Here is a 17,148-nt window from a genome sequence, read left to right as displayed (position 1 = left end):
TTGGATAGTTTTAGAAAGTTGCTACAGTAACGTTGTACTGGAGCTCTATATAAGCAGGCTGACTGAGCTCTTCAGTTCAGTTCTGTTCTGGCCTCTGAATAAACGAGAGCTGTTTGAAGAATTGCTGTGTCGTCTGATATGTTCGCCCACAACTTAACACCCCCCAAACATGTTCTCTTCCACGCAGATTGATATCCGCCAGGCACCCTTTGATACGGCCCTGGCATCCATATTTTTGCCAGAACTGCTGAAGGGTTACTTGGAGGCCCAGTCCTTTGAGCCAGAAGATCACACAAAGATCCAGTTTTCTTTCTTCGGAACAACTTCGCCGTTTCAGGTAAAAATGGCCACCCCCGAATGGCACAGGCAGATCAGGAAGCAAATGGCAAGAGGAAGCTCCAGAATCTCTCTCACACACATTTCTTTCTTTCTTTCTTTTTTTAAAGTAAATTTTATTGGTATTTTCCACACAACAACAACAACAACAACATGAAAAATATCAGAAAATAACAATATACAAAACACAAAAACCAGCATATAAAAAAACCCAAATCCATATCTTACAAGTTAATAATATAAACACTAAAAAGAAAAACAAACATTGACTTCTACCAATCCCACAGCACCTCCTTTACCTCTCATTGTATCTTCCCGTTTTCTTGTTTTCCTTATCATCTCTATCCTGGCATCTAGATATAAATCCCTCTTTCTTATCCTTTCACTTCACAAGGTTATTCCAGACCCAGCCAGATTTCTGTCCTCGAATCTTGGTTTTTAAGGTATTCATTTAGGCACTCCCATTCCTTTTTCACTTCACTTTTTGGTTTTTATCTTATTATATCTGTCAATTTGGCTAATTCTAAATATTCTCACACATTTCAATTGGCCTTCAGCATAGTCCTTTGACTGCCTGCTCTTTCTTTCTTTCATTCTTCCTTCCTTCCTTCCTTCCTTCCTTCCTCCCTCCCTCCCTCCCTCCCTTCCTTCCTTCCTTCCTTCCTTCCTTCCTTCCTTCCTTCCGATTTTCCATATAGGTTCACAAGGCCTATAGGTTCACACAGTTTTTAAAATTTCTAAACAGATCCAAATCAGGCATATCAACAATCAGACAATCTCAGTTTCCACATGCCTTATTTCTGTCAAAGAGGCTGGGGAGGAAGACAGAGCACGTCTCTCAAGGTTGCCCCAGAGGCCACCACAGAGAAGGCTCTGCTCCTGACAGGTAGCTTTCTCACTTCATGAGAGGAAGGTGCCTGGAAAAAGGCTTTGCTAGCAGATTTTAACAGCTGATGCTGCTGGGGTACATGCAGAAGATATTTGGGAGTCCAGACCATGAACATCCTTGAAGACAGCTTGAATTGGGCCGAGGAACCATCTGCTAACAGTTGCACTTTAAAAGCACTCCTTATAATGGCTAATTTGGGTGGCGAGGCCCACCAGAATTGTAGCCCAAGTGAGAACGAGAAGCAAGTAGCACCAAAAATCTTAAAAGGGGGTGAAAAATTCTTCCAAATCAGTCCAGCAAAGAGTAAGCATGCTCAGTAACTGCAGAATGTAGAGTGATAGTTGGGGGGAGGGGCAGACAAAAAAACTTTGCTTTCTATATTTAAAAATAATAAGAGTTTAAGAAACAAAGAATTGATCACCTTTTTTTAAATGGCAGTGGTTGTTCAGTTATAGCCAAATATTGGAAGATGTTTGGATGTGGACTTATTAGAAATTTGGTGGGTACTGTTTCTTGTTTTTCATTCCCAAAATTAATAAATTAATAAACAATTTAAAAGAAAAAGAGGAGGTGGGTGGGAGAGGAAGAGCTGGTAGGGTTGACAGTTAATTCAGATCTTGCAAATCGCTCATTCAACCAAAAATGTATAAGAGAAAAAGAGGGTTGTTGTGTTGTGTTGTGTTGTGTTGTTGTGTTTACCAATGGTTGGCTCCCAAGCTATGAAACTTTGCACCTGTCTGTTACAGGAAAAGAATAAAAAACTGATCACCTATGTTGTGGGCGCCAGTGTTGAAAATGTGGTTGTTCAGAACCTCTCGGAGCCGGTGAATATAATTCTGCAACATATAAACTCAACGACGGTATGGTATCCTGTTGTCTCCAGTTGCATAAGTGTTGATTCTGCAGCATTAGAGCGCATTGATTGCTGGCAGATAGAGATGCTTTTGCTTTGACTTGGGGATGATGCTAAACGGCAGCTGTTGGAATTCAAGAACGTAGGAAGCTGCCTGAACACGGAGCCAGAACAGTGGTGTATCTAATTCCATATTGTTTACACTGACTGGCAGCAGCAGCTCTCCAGGGCGTGCGTTGCTTGCTGTGCACCCCCCGGACACGCGACACGCCGCCTGGGACACGCACCAGCCACGTCCCCAGATGTACGCTGCTCCCGCTGCCGGAGCAGTTAACTTTGCCACTGCGCTCTGCTGCTCACCTGCGGCCCTTCCCAACTTCTGGAAGCAAAACACCTCCTAAGCAAGGGGTGGGGAATGTTTTAGAGACCGAGTGCCCAAACTGCAACCCAAACCCACTTACCGTATTTTTCGCTCTATAGGACGCACTGGACCATGGGACGCGCCTTGTTTTAGAGGGGGAGAACAAGGGAAAAAAATTCTCCCCCTCTCTACTCAGTGCCCCTTCAGCGAAGCGGCAGGAGAAACGGAGCCCCTTCCATTTCTCCTCCCACTTAGCTGAAGGGGCGCTGCGCAACTCTCCCTCTCTGCTGAAGCCAGGAGAGTCTTGCTCTCCCGGCTTCAGCAAAAGGAACCCGAAGCCTGCGGAGTGCAGCGGGAACTCACGCTGTGCTCCCTGGGCTTCAGCAGCTATCCCTGAAGTGTGGAGAGCGAGAGGGGTCGGTGCACACCGACCCCTCTCGCTCTCCAGGCTTCAGCGAAAGCAACACGAAGCCTCTGGAGCGCGGAGGGAGCGCTCCCTCTGCACTTCGGAGGCTTCGCGCTGCTATCGCTGAAGCCAAGGAGCCTGCATTCACTCCATAGGACACACACACATTTCCCCTTGATTATTGGAGGGGGAAAAGTGCGTCCTGTGGAGCGAAAAATACAGTATTTATCGCAAACATTTAATACAGGATAATAACAATTAACACGGCCATTTAATATGGGATGATAACAATTGTCTGCATGTACACATACAAATAAATAAATAAATAAACCCAGCCAGATGGGCGGGATATAAATCTATTATTATTATTATTATGTTTTGCTGTTTGATGAGAGTTTGCCTAAGAACCCCATGAATCCTAACCTCCAGTTCTGTGATGAAGGAAAGGCAGGCTATTGGTGTACATAAGACCAGTCTGGATAGTTAGCCTTGCTGAAGACTTGACATTTTCATCCCCCAAAAAGTTTTTGAGTTTCTGCTGAAATTAGGCTGCATTTTAATGTTGTATTTTAATCTTGTTTTTAAGTTGTAGTTCGATCAATTGTTTTATATCTGGTGTTAGCCACCCTGAGCCCGGTCTTGGCTGGGGAGGGCAGGGTATAAAATATTATTATTATTATTATTATTATTATTATTATTATTATTATTATTACATAGGAGCAGCCATTATGGTGCCCTTCACATGTTGCTGGACTCCCAACCCCACCAGCATGGCCAATAAGCAGAGATCAGAAGTGTTATAATTCAGTAGCATCTGCAGAGTCCCATGTTGGCTACCCCTATAGGAAAGAATAATATCAGCTGAAAGAAGGTACTTGTCAGACCACACAGGTCACCTAGAGAAGGAAAAGCACAGGTCCAGGTGGTTTTGCCTTCCCAACCCGTTATTCAGCTCTAAATCAGGATAAACATCATTCCACAGAAAACCCACTTGACTTTACTCTGATCCAGAGGGAAGCAGTGGGTTCCCCCCTGGGGAAAGTGGTGGGTCAAGCGGATGAGCCCTAAGTCAACCCTAAGTCATAAAGAGATGGAATCATTGCTCGCTCAACCATTTTAGCCAAAACTGTTGGATTTCAAGCTGGTCTGTAATTTCCAAAATCACCAAGCTGAGAGAAGGCTTATTCAATAAAGGTGTAACCGCTGCCCCTCTCAGAACAGATTTCTTGCAATGTCCTTCATGCAGAGAAGCACTGACCACAGCCAAGTTAAAATCTGAGTAATTTGTCCTGCAAGATGGAGCTGGTTGGCTAGAGGTACCGATACTGATTTTGGAGGCTGAACTTGCTTGGGGACTGGTAGTACCTGGCTGGCTTTATTTCGTGTGTGCATCCACCTTCGGCTTATTATCTTCATAACAGCTAACAACATAAATAACTATCTGCCTCTTAACCGATCAGCCTGTCTGTTTTCAATTGGGGGGGTAGCGGCTGCCCACTTTGCCAACCCCCAGCAACAGCCCTGCTGGGGCGATGGCGCACGTGCCCACAGAGAGGTCTCCAAGTGCCCACTCTGCCACATGTGCCACACGTTCCCCACCACTGTCCTAAGCCATTCCTTTTGCTTTTCAGGGCAATGAGTCTGTGCACTGTGTATTTTGGAACTTTAAGAAGAACGGTGAGTATGAAAGATATAACTAGCTCTGCTCTGGGCCAGAACAAAGGTCCATCTAGTCTGGTGTACTGATTTCCGTGGCGTCCCTGGGAAGCCCACAGAGAGCGCTTGAAGGCAAACAGGCCTTCCCTGCTGTTGCTTCCCAGCGCTATGCAAACAGGGCATCATTGTGTTCGCATCTTCTCCTCCAGAGGGTCTCCTTTTAATCCAGAGTCTGCCCGTTGTGTCCTCTCCAACAGAAGCCAGCTGTGTCAAATGCAGCTGCCTTAACTTTAACGACTACTGCAATGCGCTCTACGTGGGGCTACCTTTGAAGGTGACCCGGAAACTACAACTAATCCAGAATGCGGCAGCTAGACTGGTGACTGGGGGTGGCCGCCAAGACCACATAACACCGGTCTGGAAAGACCTACATTGGCTCCCAGTACGTTTCCAAGCACAATTCAAAGTGTTGGTGTTGACCTTTAAAGCCCTAAATGGCCTCAAAGGCCCAGTATACCTGAAGGAGCGTCTCCACCCCCATCATTCTGCCTGGACACTGAGGTCCAGCTCCAAGGGCCTTCTGGTGGTTCCCTCACTGCAAGACGCAAAGCTACAGGGAACCAGGCAGAGGGCCTTCTTGGTAGTGGCACCCGCCCTGTGGAACGCCCTCCCACCAGATGTCAAAGAGATAAACAAGTACCTGACATTTAGAAGACATCTGAAGTGGTGTCTGTTCAGGGAAGTTTTTAATGTGTGACATTTTAATGTATTTTTAATCTGTGTTGGAAGCCTCCCAGAGTGGCTGGGGAGACCCAGCCAGATGGGCAGGGTACAAATTATTATTATTATTATTATTATTATTATTATTATTATTATTGAGGTACCTCGGGTTACATACGCTTCAGGTTACATACGCTTCAGGTTACAGACTCTGCTAACCCATAAATAGTACCTTGGGTTAAGAACTTTGCTTCAGGTTGAGAACAGAAATTGCGCCCCGGCAGTGCGGCAGCAGCGGGAGGCCCCATTAGCTAAAGTGGTGCTTCAGGTTAAGAACAGTTTCAGGTTAAGTACAGACCTCTGGAACGAATTAAGTACTTAACCCGAGGTACCACTGTATTGTTATTATTTATCTGGACAAACTCTCCATCTTGTTCAGCTTTGATTCAAAACTCCTCGGTGGTAACTTGATTCTGCTCCCAGAGAGAATTTGGTGGATTTGACCCAAGACTTGAACGGCTTTCAAAAAAGGATGGGTCAAATTCGTGGAGGAGCATAAGGCTCTCCATGTCTTGACCACAAGGACTGTGCTCTGCCTCAGAGGCAGCAGCGGTTCTGAATACCAGCAACTGGAGGGGAGACTGCTCTCGTGTTCAAATGTGCCATCAGATCTGGGAGAAGAGGAGGCTGGATGAGATGGGACATGAGCTGCCTAAAGTGGAGCCAAAATGGAGCCCCAGCCCAATTCTACTAAGAGGAATTCTTCAGTGCAGGGATGGGAGGCCTGTGACCCTCCAGATGTAGTTGAACCCCAACCCCCTTCAGGCCAAGCAGCCAGCATGACCATTGGTCAGGGAGGATGGGAGCTGTCACCCATCACCATCTGGAAGGCCACAGCCTCCCCTTTCCTGCGTTGACAAGTCTTGCTGCTCCACTCAGATGCCAAATCATGCCTGAAGTGGGTCACTTTACCAAGCTATGTGGCAGGGCCAGACCCAAATTAGGCCATGAAAAGTAGGCCATGAAAATAGTACAGTGGTACCTTGGTTCTCAAACTTAATCCGTTCCGGAAGTCCGTTCCAAAACCAAAGCATTCCAAAACCAAGGTGTGCTTTCCCATAGAAAATAATGCAAAATGGATTAATCCGTTCTAGACTTTTAAAAACAACCCCTTTTAAAAACAGCAATATAACATGAATTTTACTATCTAACGAGACCATTGATCCATAAAATGAAAGCGATAAACCAGGCTTCCTCAACCTTGGCCCTCCATATGTTTTTGGCCTACAACTCCCATGATCCCTAGCTAGCAGGATCGGTGGTCAGGGATGATGAGAATTGTAGTCTCAAAACATCTGGAGGGCTGAGGTTGAGGAAGCCTGTGAAAAACAATGTCCTACAGTCACACACACACACAATCAATCAATCAATCAGTAGCTGGACTGGGTTCCACACAGTCACAAAAACAAAACAAAAAAGAGCCACAAAACAAAAACACAAAATAAATAGCAAAAACAGACAGACCTCAGCGTAACACTCAAAACGGAAGTGTGGCACTCAAATTGGAAGTGTAACACTAAAAATGGAGCATGTTCAGCTTCCAAAAAAAGTTCGCAAACTGCAGTGTTTGGGTTCCACGTTGTTTGAGAACCAAGGAGTTTGAGAACCAAGGTACCACTGTAATAATAAGCGGTTATGTTCTGATTTATGGTTTTAGCTGTTGCCCATGACAGCATTTAACACTTCACCAGCTGGACACAGACAGCAAATCATTACTTATTTAAAACCGGGATGGAGGGCGAAATGTTAGGTTTGCTCCAAAGTGAATCACTTCAGTATGACCCTCTTTCATTAAATCCAGAACAAATGTAGTATTTAGGTCAAGACTTCTAGGCAAAAATGCAGCAAATTCAAAGTTAGCCGAGAATTGCATGATTTGAAGGAGTAGCTTGAGGGGAGTTGTAACTGAAATAAAATTTTGATGCCTTCAAATGTGCGTCCGTAGTTCAAAGTTCCAGTGCAACAGCTCCCGGCAGCAGAGAATTATGCCTCTTTTTAAATGGGATGCAGCCAAGTAAAGCACAACTTTCAAGGTTTCTTTCTCCCACGAGTTTACCAACACCACTCTTAAGTGGGCGATCTGAGAAGTGCATGGTGGGAGCATGATAGGCTTAGCGCCTCTCCGCCCCTCCCTGTGATGGTTGCAGCTAAGCCCCAAGTCAGCAGGAGCCTCTGCGGAGAGTCACACATCCCCCGTGTTCTGTTGGGGAAAGATCTATAAATGGTGAGGGACGAGTAACTGCAGATGGAATCTCTTCTTTTCCCTGCTGCGCAGATAACCAAGGAGGCTGGGATACAGCAGGGTGTGAGGTGCAGCGCACAAACGCAAATTACACAATCTGCAACTGCAGTCACCTGACCCATTTTGGAGTCTTGCTGGTAAGCTTTTGTCGCTGTTTTGTCAGAACCAATTGCCCCATGTGGTTCCTGCAAAGGACAGCGCGGAATGTCTCTTTTCGTTCAGTTCTATGGTTGTTATTCAGTGCTTCCCCCCCCCCCCAAAAAAAATGTTTAGGGGTACTCTCATTTTGACTCAAGAAAATCACCATTTTATAGTTCCAATCGGGGAAAATAAATACAGCAAATGGACAAAAGTACAAAGATTCGCAAAATGTTTAGGGGTATGTGTACCCCTGCGTCCCCCCAGAAAAAAGCACCAGTTGTATCACTGTGGCACCAATCTGGTGGAACGCTCTGTCCCAAGAGACTAGGGCCCTGCGGGACTTGACATCTTTCCGCAGGGCCTGTAAGACAGAGCTGTTCCACCAGGCCTTTGGTCAGGGCGCAGCCTGACCCCCTCCTCTGGCAATCTGCACAGGGTCTTGCTTGCTGGTTGCCATCAATTTGTTTTTGATTGATTTTATGGTGAAAAGTTTTTAGAATGTTGGATTGTTTTTATTGTTGTTAGCCGCCCTGAGCCCAGCTTTGGCTGGGGAGGGCGGGGTATAAATAAAATTTATTATTATTATTATTATTATTATTATTATTATTATTATTATTATTATTTTAAAATCCTATCCTCAACATCAGAAAAGAGGGCTGGGGTTCCGTTGTGGATTCAGTACCTTTGGCTTAGTAGAGTTGGTATAGTGGCTAAAAAATGTGCCCACCGCCCATGCCCCACAAGTCAAACCCCATCCCACAGCCATGATGTCACTGGATCATTTTGAAGCAACAAACTAGTATTAGTGTAATAGTTTGAGAGCTTTAAGTTTATATCTGCTGGTGCAAACAGCAGATTTTGGGAAACAATTTCAACCAGGAAAATGGCATAGGGCGAAAGGATTCAACCTTCTCCCATAGTGCCTTGGGTCTGATCCAAATCACTCACTTGTGTGTACACACACACACACACACACACACACGTGAAATGCCAGAACTTGTGATACTACTTCTGGAGGTTATATTTCTGGAATTTGCAAAATTGCGTGGAAAATTTGCTCCTGAGGGTTTTGCAAACTGTTTCCGCACACATACATTCATACAGGCATTCCAAAATTTGCAGTCAAAAAGCATGAGCCGCGAGGTTTCAGAACGCAGGAACAAGGATGAGCTTAAGATAGAATTGGCTCACCCTGAGCCTTAGGTCTTATGTGAATCTTTCCTTCCACTCCAAATTTCACAGAATACTTTTTTTTTGGGGGGGGGAGTGGGGCAGGGGAATCATGATCCATAGAAGCCAAAAAATCCACACCTCAGTCAGCAATGCCCAAACAGATACAGTGGTACCCCGCAAGACGAATGCTTCGCAAGACGGAAAACCCGCTAGACGAAAGGGTTTTCCGTTTTTCGATGAGCTTCGCAGGACGAATTTCCCTATGGGCTTGCTTCGCAAGACGAAAATGTCTTGCGAGTCTTGAGATTTTTTTTCGCTCCCCACCCACTTTTTCTAAGCTGCTAAACCGCTAATAGCCTTTTAGCAGCTAATCCACTAATCCCTTAAGCTTTTAATAGCCGCTAAACCGCTAATAGCGCTAATCCGCTAAGCCGCTAATAGGGTTGCTTCGCAAGACGAAAAAACCGCTAGACGAAGAGACTCGCGGAACGAATTAATTTCGTCTTGCGAGGCACCACTGTATCATTTTGGGTCTGTTTCCTCACCAACTCTTCCAATGAGAGGCTATTGACTTCCACCCTGGTTTCTAGGACGTATACCGGACGGTATGTGAGGATAAGATTTTAACACTGGTCTCCCACGTGGGATGTGGCTTTTCCTCCATCTTCCTCGGCTTGGCTCTAGTGGTGTACCTTTCCATCGAGTAAGTAGGACCCAGCTGCCATTTTCTATCCGACAGCAACGTTTATTTACTTAGATTTTATACAGCTACGTAAGCCTGTTTCCAGGGCCAAATCTGGTTTGTGGTTCGCCATCCTTGCAGCAAGCAGCGTGGGGTTCTTGCGACGCAGAAGGGGCAGACTTTGGCAATATGGTGCCAAAGGACAAAATTTGCCACCTCTCTCCCCAAATTTCTTATTTTCACAATAATTCATTTTGGTAAAGGTAAAGGGACCCCTGACCATTAGGTCCAGTCATGGCCGACTCTGGGGTTGCGGCGCTCATCTCGCTTTACTGGCCGAGGGAGCCAGCGTACAGCTTCCGGGTCATGTGGCCAGCATGACTAAGCTGCTTCTGGCGAACCAGAGCAGCGCACGGAAACGCCGTTTACCTTCCCTCCAGAGTGGTACCTATTTATCTACTTGCACTTAGACGTGCTTTCGAACTGCTAGGTTGGCAGGAGCAGGGACCGAGCAACGGGAGCTCGAATCGTGGGGATTTGAACCGCCGACCTTCTGATTGGCAAGTCCTAGGCTCTGTGGTTTAACCCACAGCACCACCCACGTCCATTCATTTTGGTACCGTTGCTTTTTTATGGAGCTTCTCTCAGCAGGTATAAATATAGGTCTGTTGTTGTTGCTTGGCTCCACTCCCCTGGTGCCTGCGATGCCCTAACTCCGGGGCTGCATCCTGCTCTAGACCTTCCCACTGGAGACTTAAAGGGGCTGCGTCTTGGGCACAGGGGGCGAACGAGCCTGAAATATACTCAGAGTCGCAAAGTGATTTCATGCTCTTTATTCAGCTCATAGTGGTGAGGAGGAATGAATGAAAGTCCCCTCACAGTATCTGCCTTATATACATTATTTACACAATGGGCTGCACATGATTGGCTAATTCCGGAATTCTACTGTAAGCCAATCAGGTTGTGGATTCGCTTCTATCTGGAGCATGATTGGGTGGTTCCTGCCAACCAATCATACTGCTGCATTGTTCTAGGACCAATCAGACTGCTGCATTCTGAATCCTATTGTTCTAGGACCAATCAGACTGCTGCCTTTTGGATCCTATTGTTCTAGGACCAATCAGACTGCTGCAGTTTGGATCCTATTCAACTCAGTACATAACAGAGCCCTTCACCTCTTTCGTTCCAGCAAGCTCCATGGGGACGACCCGTCCAGAATCCTCGTCCACCTCTGCTCTGCGCTGCTGATGCTCAACCTCACCTTCCTGCTGGACTCCTGGCTGGCCTCTTTCCAGGTGCGCGGCCTCTGCATTGCCGTGTCCGTGGCTCTCCACTACTTCCTGCTGGCTGCCTTCACCTGGATGGGCCTGGAAGCCGTCCACATGTACTATGCGCTGGTCAGGGTCTTCAACACTTATGTCCCGCATTACATGCTCAAGGTTTCCCTGGCTGGCTGGGGTAAGTGCAGGGCAGGGGGGGCACTTCCCATCTTAGGGCCATATTACTTCACAGGGAATCTTCTGGGGGCCATATACCAGCAGTGGGCGGAGTGGGGGTATGTGATTTCCCCCTTGGTGCAGGAGGTGGGATCAAGACCCTGCAGAAGGCAGAGGGGCATCCCATCTGTCTCTCCACCTCTCTACCCGATTTTCACTCTCTCTTTCTCTCTCTCTCTCTGTGTTTCTCTCTCTGTCTCTCTCTCTGTCCTTCTATCTGTTTTGTCTCTCTTTGTCCATTCTCTCTTTGTCCATTCTCTCTTAATCCATTCCGGAAGTCCGTTCCAAAACCAAAGCGTTCCGAAACCAAGGCGTGCTTTCCCATAGAAAGTATTGCAAAATGGATTAATCCGTTTTAAAAACAACCCCTTTTTAAAACAGCAATTGAACATGAATTTTACTATCTAACGAGACCATTGATCCGTAAAGTAAAAGCGATAAACAATGTACTACTGCCACCCAATCAATCAATCAGTAGCTGGACTGGGTTCCACACAGTCACAAAAACAAAACGAAAAAGAGCGGAGGTTCAGAAGAAGTGTGATTGAAAGTCAGGAGCAGCAGAGAACTATCTCAAAAGGCCAGTTAGAATAGTAGAGTTTCAGTGCAGCAATCGCGGATGAATCACTTGCCTCCTGATCTTCCCAAAAGGGGCTGGGCATATTTGTGGGAGAAATGTCTGTCCGTGTCTCTTGGTCGCGATGGCACACTAGTTCCTAGGGAGTGGCTGTGGCGGGGGCCGCTGCTTTCTGCAAGTCCTGCTTGGGGTGGGATTTCCATTGGGACGTTTAGCCGGCCTGAGGGTGGGGAGACAGCCCTTGATCCAGAGGCTCTAAATGGCAAGGGCAGGGAAAGGGAGCTCACTCCCTAGCAAAATCCCTCATTGCCTCTTCTGTTTCAAGGCATGTTCAATCACGGCCTAAACTGAGGTCCAGACATTTAAAAACCAACAAACCTGCTATCCCAGCCTGGTTAACCCCCTAGAAACACTGATTCCCATAATTAAATACAATATACTCACCTAGAGACTACCTTACATTGCGTTTAAAACCAAAATCACATTTGGATAGAAACTGTTTTTCAGTTTCATCCAGTGCTTCACCAACAGCACTGGCTCCTGGTGGAGTACAGAGTCAGTTTTAAGGTGCTGGTTTTGACCTGTAAAGCCCTATGCAGCCCAGGACCCACGTAACTACGGGACCGCCTCTCCTGGTATGCCCCACAGAGGACTTTAAGGTCCACAAATGACAACACTTTGGAGGTCCCAAGTCACAAGGTGGTTAGATTGGTCTGAACTAGGGCCAGGGCCTTTTCCATACTGGCCCTGACTTGGTGGAATGCTCTGTCACAAGGGACAAGGGCCCTGAAAAAGTGTCTCCACCCCCATCGTTCTACCCGGACACTGAGGTCCAGCGCTGAGGGCCTTCTGGCGGTTCCCTCACTGCGAGAGGCCAAGTTACAGGGAACCAGGCAGAGGGCCTTCTTGGTAGTGGCACCCGCCCTGTGGAACACCCTCCCTTCAGATGTCAAAGAGAACAACAGCTACCAGACTTTCAGAAGACATCTGAAGGCAACCCTGTTCAGGGAAGCTTTTAATGTTTGATGCATTACTGTGTTTTAATATTTTGTTGGAAGCCGCCCAGAGTGGCTGGGGAAGCCCAGCCAGATGGGCGGGGTATAAATAATAAATTATTATTGTTATTCAACGTATTCTCAGAGCCAACAGCATTGTGTTTATTTCAGTGGACTCTCCCAAGTGAAATGTCATAAGCTGAATTAAATCCTTGCCTTGTGCCTTTGCTGTCACCCATCCCCGCACTCCCCTGGTGATACAGGTTTTCCTGAGGACTCTCGTCTTCCTCAGACGGGTCACAATTGCATCCATGCTGGTCTTTTTCCTTTCCGGCTAACCCATTCTTCTTTCTCCCCCTTTGCCATTAGGAATTCCTGCGGTCATCGTTTCCACGGTTCTCATTATAAGCAGAGACTTCTACGGGGTTTTAAGCGACCCCCTAAGCAGCAGTCCAGTCACACCTTTGTAAGTCTCTATGCTTTGATTCTCCTCAGATCAGCAGGAAGGAGGTCATACCTATATCCCCTTCCTTTCCCCCCCTTTTTGTTTTTTTTTTGGGGGGGGGAGGAGAATTCAACCTTCCTTGCTTTTCGGTACACCAAGCTGTTCACTCCCTTCCATCTGATGGGTCAATTTATGGTCCTGGCCTTTCTCAAGGAGATTCCTCTGTCTGTTTAGCTGTGTGCATAAAATGCCCAAACAGCTTACCGTATTTTTCGCTCTATAAGACGCACCAGACCACAAGACGCACCTAGTTTTTGGAGGAGGAAAACAAGAAAAAAATATATTCTGAATCTCAGAAGCCAGAACAGCAAGCGGGATCGCTGTGCAGTGAAAGCAGCAATCCCTCTTGCTGTTCTGGCTTTTGGGATAGCTGCGCAGCCTGCATTTGCTCCATAAGACGCACACACATTTCCCCTTACTTTTTAGGAGGGGAAAAGTGAGTCTTATAGAGCAAAAAATACGGTACAATTCCTTTAGCGCTTTGCAAATCATATATATTAAGATCATGTAGGATTTGTAACCAGGAAGCCTGGCCTACTGCATAACCCACTCTAGAACTTATTCTGCAATTTCCAACATAAAATTCAAGTTTGTTTATTGAGGATTGTATCCAGCCTTAGTCAGTTTTTGTTGTCTTAAGCGCCTTCCTTTTCAACAAGGCTTTTAAGTTGAGTCTGCTTCTGCGCTGGGATTGGTTTTAAGATGTGTTCGTTGTCTTATCATTTGTTTGGGGGAAAGGAGAGGATATGAATTTAACTAACCACCACTGATGGGTGTCTCATTGAAAAGCCTCAAGAGAGACTTCCAGCTATCACGAGCCCATCTGAAAGAAATGACCCTGCCGGCAGCCTTAACAACGTCTCTCTCCCTCCTCGCCTTGTCTGCTACAGTTGCTGGATCCGCGATGACCTTGTGTTTTACATCTCTGTGCTGGCCTACTTCTGCTTGGTGTTCCTGATGAACACCATCATGTTCATCGCGGTCCTTCTGCAGATTCACAGCATGAAAACGAAGGGTCCTGGCCGAGTCAGCAGCTGGAACCACAGCTTCCTCCACAGCTTGAAGCGGGTGGCCAGCTTAATGGTCCTGCTCAGCTTAACGTGGGGTTTTGCCTTTTTCTCGCTGGGCTCCATGCAGACATTGTTCTCCTACCTCTTTGCCATTTGCAACACCTTCCAAGGTAAGCGTTTGCACACAGGTGGGTGGGCTTCAGAAGAGCTTGCTGAGTCGGGCCAGAGGCCCATCTAGTCCGTCCTCTTGTTCTCACAGTGGCCGTTTATGGGATGTCCATTATGGGAAACCTGCAAGCCAGACATGAGTCCAAGAGGAGCTCTATTTCCCCTCCTGCGGTTCTACCTCTACCTCTCTTTTAAATCAGAACCAGTGAGGGCAGTGAAGGTCCTGTGTGAGTGCCTGGAGGCGGCTGGAGGATGCAAAACTCACTTGGGACCTCATTGCTCAGTCCAGCTAGCGCAGCACTGTCCACACCAGCAGTTCTCAAGCCTTTGTGGGCCACTGACCCTTGGTTCCACAAACTCATCCCAGTGGCCTCTGTAAAGGTAAAGGTAAAGGTACCCCTGCCCGTACGGGCCAGTCTTGACAGACTCTGGGGTTGTGCGCCCATCTCACTCAAAGAGGCCGGGGGCCGGCGCTGTCCAGAGGCACTTCCGGGTCACGTGGCCAGCGTGACATCACTGCTCTGGCGAGCCAGAGCCGCACACGGAAACGCCGTTTACCTTCCCGCTAGTAAGCGGTCTCTATTTATCTACTTGCACCCGAGAGTGCTTTCGAACTGCTAGGTTGGCTGGACCGAACAGCGGGAGCGCACCCCGCCGCGGGGATTCAAACCACCGACCTTTCGATCGGCAAGCCCTAGGCGCTGAGGCTTTAACCCACAGCGCCACCCGCGTCCCTTAGTGGCCTCTGTGCAACCCTATAAAAAGCAGTATCCTCTCCCCCATGCTTTTTAGCATCTACATGAAGCCGCTGGGAGAGATCATCAGGGGGTTTGGGCTGGGTGTTCATCAGTATGCAGATGATACCCAGCTCTACCTCTCTTTCAAATCAGAACCAGTGAAGGCAGTGAAGGTCCTGTGTGAGTGTCTGGAGGCAGTTGGAGGATGGATGGTGGCTAATGGATTGAGGTTGAATCCTGACAAGACAGAAGTACTGTTTTGGGGGACAGGAGGCGGGCGGGTGTGGAGGACTCCCTGGTCCTAAATGGGGTAATTGTGTCCCTGAAGCACCAGGTGCGCGGCCTGGGAGTCATTTTGGACTCACAGCTGTCCATGGAGGCGCAAGTCAATTCTGTGTCCAGGGCAGCTGTCTACCAGGTCCATCTGGTACGCAGGCTGAGACCCTAACTGCAACTAATCCAGAATGCGACAGCTAGACTGGTGACTGGGAGCGGCCACCGATACCATATAACACTGGTCCTGAAAAAGGCCTACATTGGCTCCCAGTATGTTTCCAAGCACAATTCAAAATGTTGGTGCTGACATTTAAAGCCCCAAACGGCTTCTGTCCAGTAGACCTGAAGGAGCATCTCCACCCCCATTGTTCAGGCCTTCTGGCAGTTCCCTCCCTACAAGAAGCGAAGTTACAGGGAACCGAGCAGAGGGCCTTCTCGGTAGTGGCGCCCGCCCTGTGGAACGCCCTCCCATCAGATGTCAAAGAAATAAACAACTATCTTACTTTTAAAAGACAGCTGAAGGCAGCCCTGTTTAGGGAAGTTTTGAATGTTTAATGCTGTATTGTGTTTTTAATATTTGGTTGGAAGCCTCCCAGAGTGGCTACGGAAACCCAGCCAGATGGGTGGAGTATAAATAAATTATTAGTAGTAGTAGTAGTAATTCAGCAACTAAAACTCAGAAGCATTATGGCCACCTTGCTCTCTGCTGACAGCAAAATCTCTTGGTCTGACTCTGACCCATTCTGCAGTTGAAGAGATGATGGCAAAATTGTGGCCAGAGGAGTGGGGAGGGGGGTATAATTTAATGATTGTTTTTCCTGCTCCCTGCCCCCTGACTCCTTCCTCTAGGATTCTTCATTTTCGTGTTCCACTGTCTCATGAAGGAGAACGTGAGGAAACAATGGCGAGTGCATTTCTGCTTGGGAAAGTTTCGGCTCAGCTGCTCTGGTATGACATTCTCATATATATAAAACCAACCCTTGGGTATGGGCTGACATTGTTCTCTGTGGCTGCTTTTGCACTTGTTGTCATCTGAGCTGCCCCCTGCCTGTATTGGAGGGACTGTGATGGAGCAGCCAATAATAATAATAATAATAATAATAATAATAATAATAATAAATTTTATTCATATCCCGCCCTCCCCAGCCGAAGCCGGGCTCAGGGCGGCTAACAACATTAAAATAGTGCAACATTATAAAAACATTATAAAAATTAATTAAAATCAAAATTGATGGCAACCATAAACTAAAGTTTTGTAAAGATTGCCAAAGGAGGGAGTCAGGCTGCACCCTGACCAAAGGCCTGGTGGAACAGCTCCGTCTTGCAGTCCCTGCGGAAAGATGTCAAGTCCAGCAGGGCCCTTGTCTCTTGTGACAGAGCATTCCACCAGGTTGGAGCCGCAGCCGAAAAAGCCCTGGCTCTAGTTGAGGCCAGCCTAACCTCTCTGTGGCCTGGGACCTTCAAGATGTTTTTATTTGAAGCCCAGCCATTGCCTTGCCCAGTAAGAGGCCATTATAGCACAGGGAGTGAGGGAACTGAACCCCCTACGAAAGTCCTCAGATACAATCCACCAATCCTGTATGCTATGATATGTGTTAACGGTAAAGGTAAAGGTACCCCTGACCGTTAGGTCCAGTCGCGGTCAACTCTGGGGTTGTGCGCTCACCTCACTCTATAGGCCGAGGAAGCCGGCGTTTGTCCGCAGACAGCTTGCAGGTCATGTGGCCAGCATGACTAAGCCGCTTCTGGCGCACCAGAGCAGCGCACGGAAACGCCGTTTACCTTCCCGCCGGAGCGGTACCTATTTATCTACTTGCACTTTGACGTGCTTTCAAACTGCTAGGTGGGCAGGAGCAGGGACCGAG

General features: G+C 47.3%; 1 protein-coding gene across 2 annotated transcripts in view; it reads left to right on the top strand.

Moving 5' to 3' along the window:
- Window positions 1–17,148, top strand: part of LOC310670174 (adhesion G-protein coupled receptor G4-like) — a 39,628-nt gene that overhangs the window by 20,003 nt on the left and 2,477 nt on the right. The window contains exons 10-18 of one of the 2 annotated variants that reach the window (XM_083424986.1): window positions 188–337; window positions 1,972–2,049; window positions 4,477–4,522; window positions 7,557–7,660; window positions 9,428–9,540; window positions 10,709–10,977; window positions 12,957–13,053; window positions 13,983–14,272; window positions 16,133–16,231. In XM_083424986.1, the coding sequence (XP_083281112.1) occupies window positions 188–337; window positions 1,972–2,049; window positions 4,477–4,522; window positions 7,557–7,660; window positions 9,428–9,540; window positions 10,709–10,977; window positions 12,957–13,053; window positions 13,983–14,272; window positions 16,133–16,231 (1,246 nt within the window). Of the gene's footprint in view, window positions 1–187; window positions 338–1,971; window positions 2,086–4,476; window positions 4,523–7,556; window positions 7,661–9,427; window positions 9,541–10,708; window positions 10,978–12,956; window positions 13,054–13,982; window positions 14,273–16,132; window positions 16,232–17,148 lie in introns of both variants that reach the window. The other variant, XM_083424985.1, reaches the window with a different exon arrangement.

Source organism: Podarcis tiliguerta, assembly GCF_965153285.1.
Source record: "Podarcis tiliguerta genome assembly, chromosome: 2".
In the NCBI taxonomy this organism is placed as follows: domain Eukaryota; kingdom Metazoa; phylum Chordata; class Lepidosauria; order Squamata; family Lacertidae; genus Podarcis; species Podarcis tiliguerta.
This window is presented reverse-complemented; position numbering and strand designations above follow the sequence as displayed.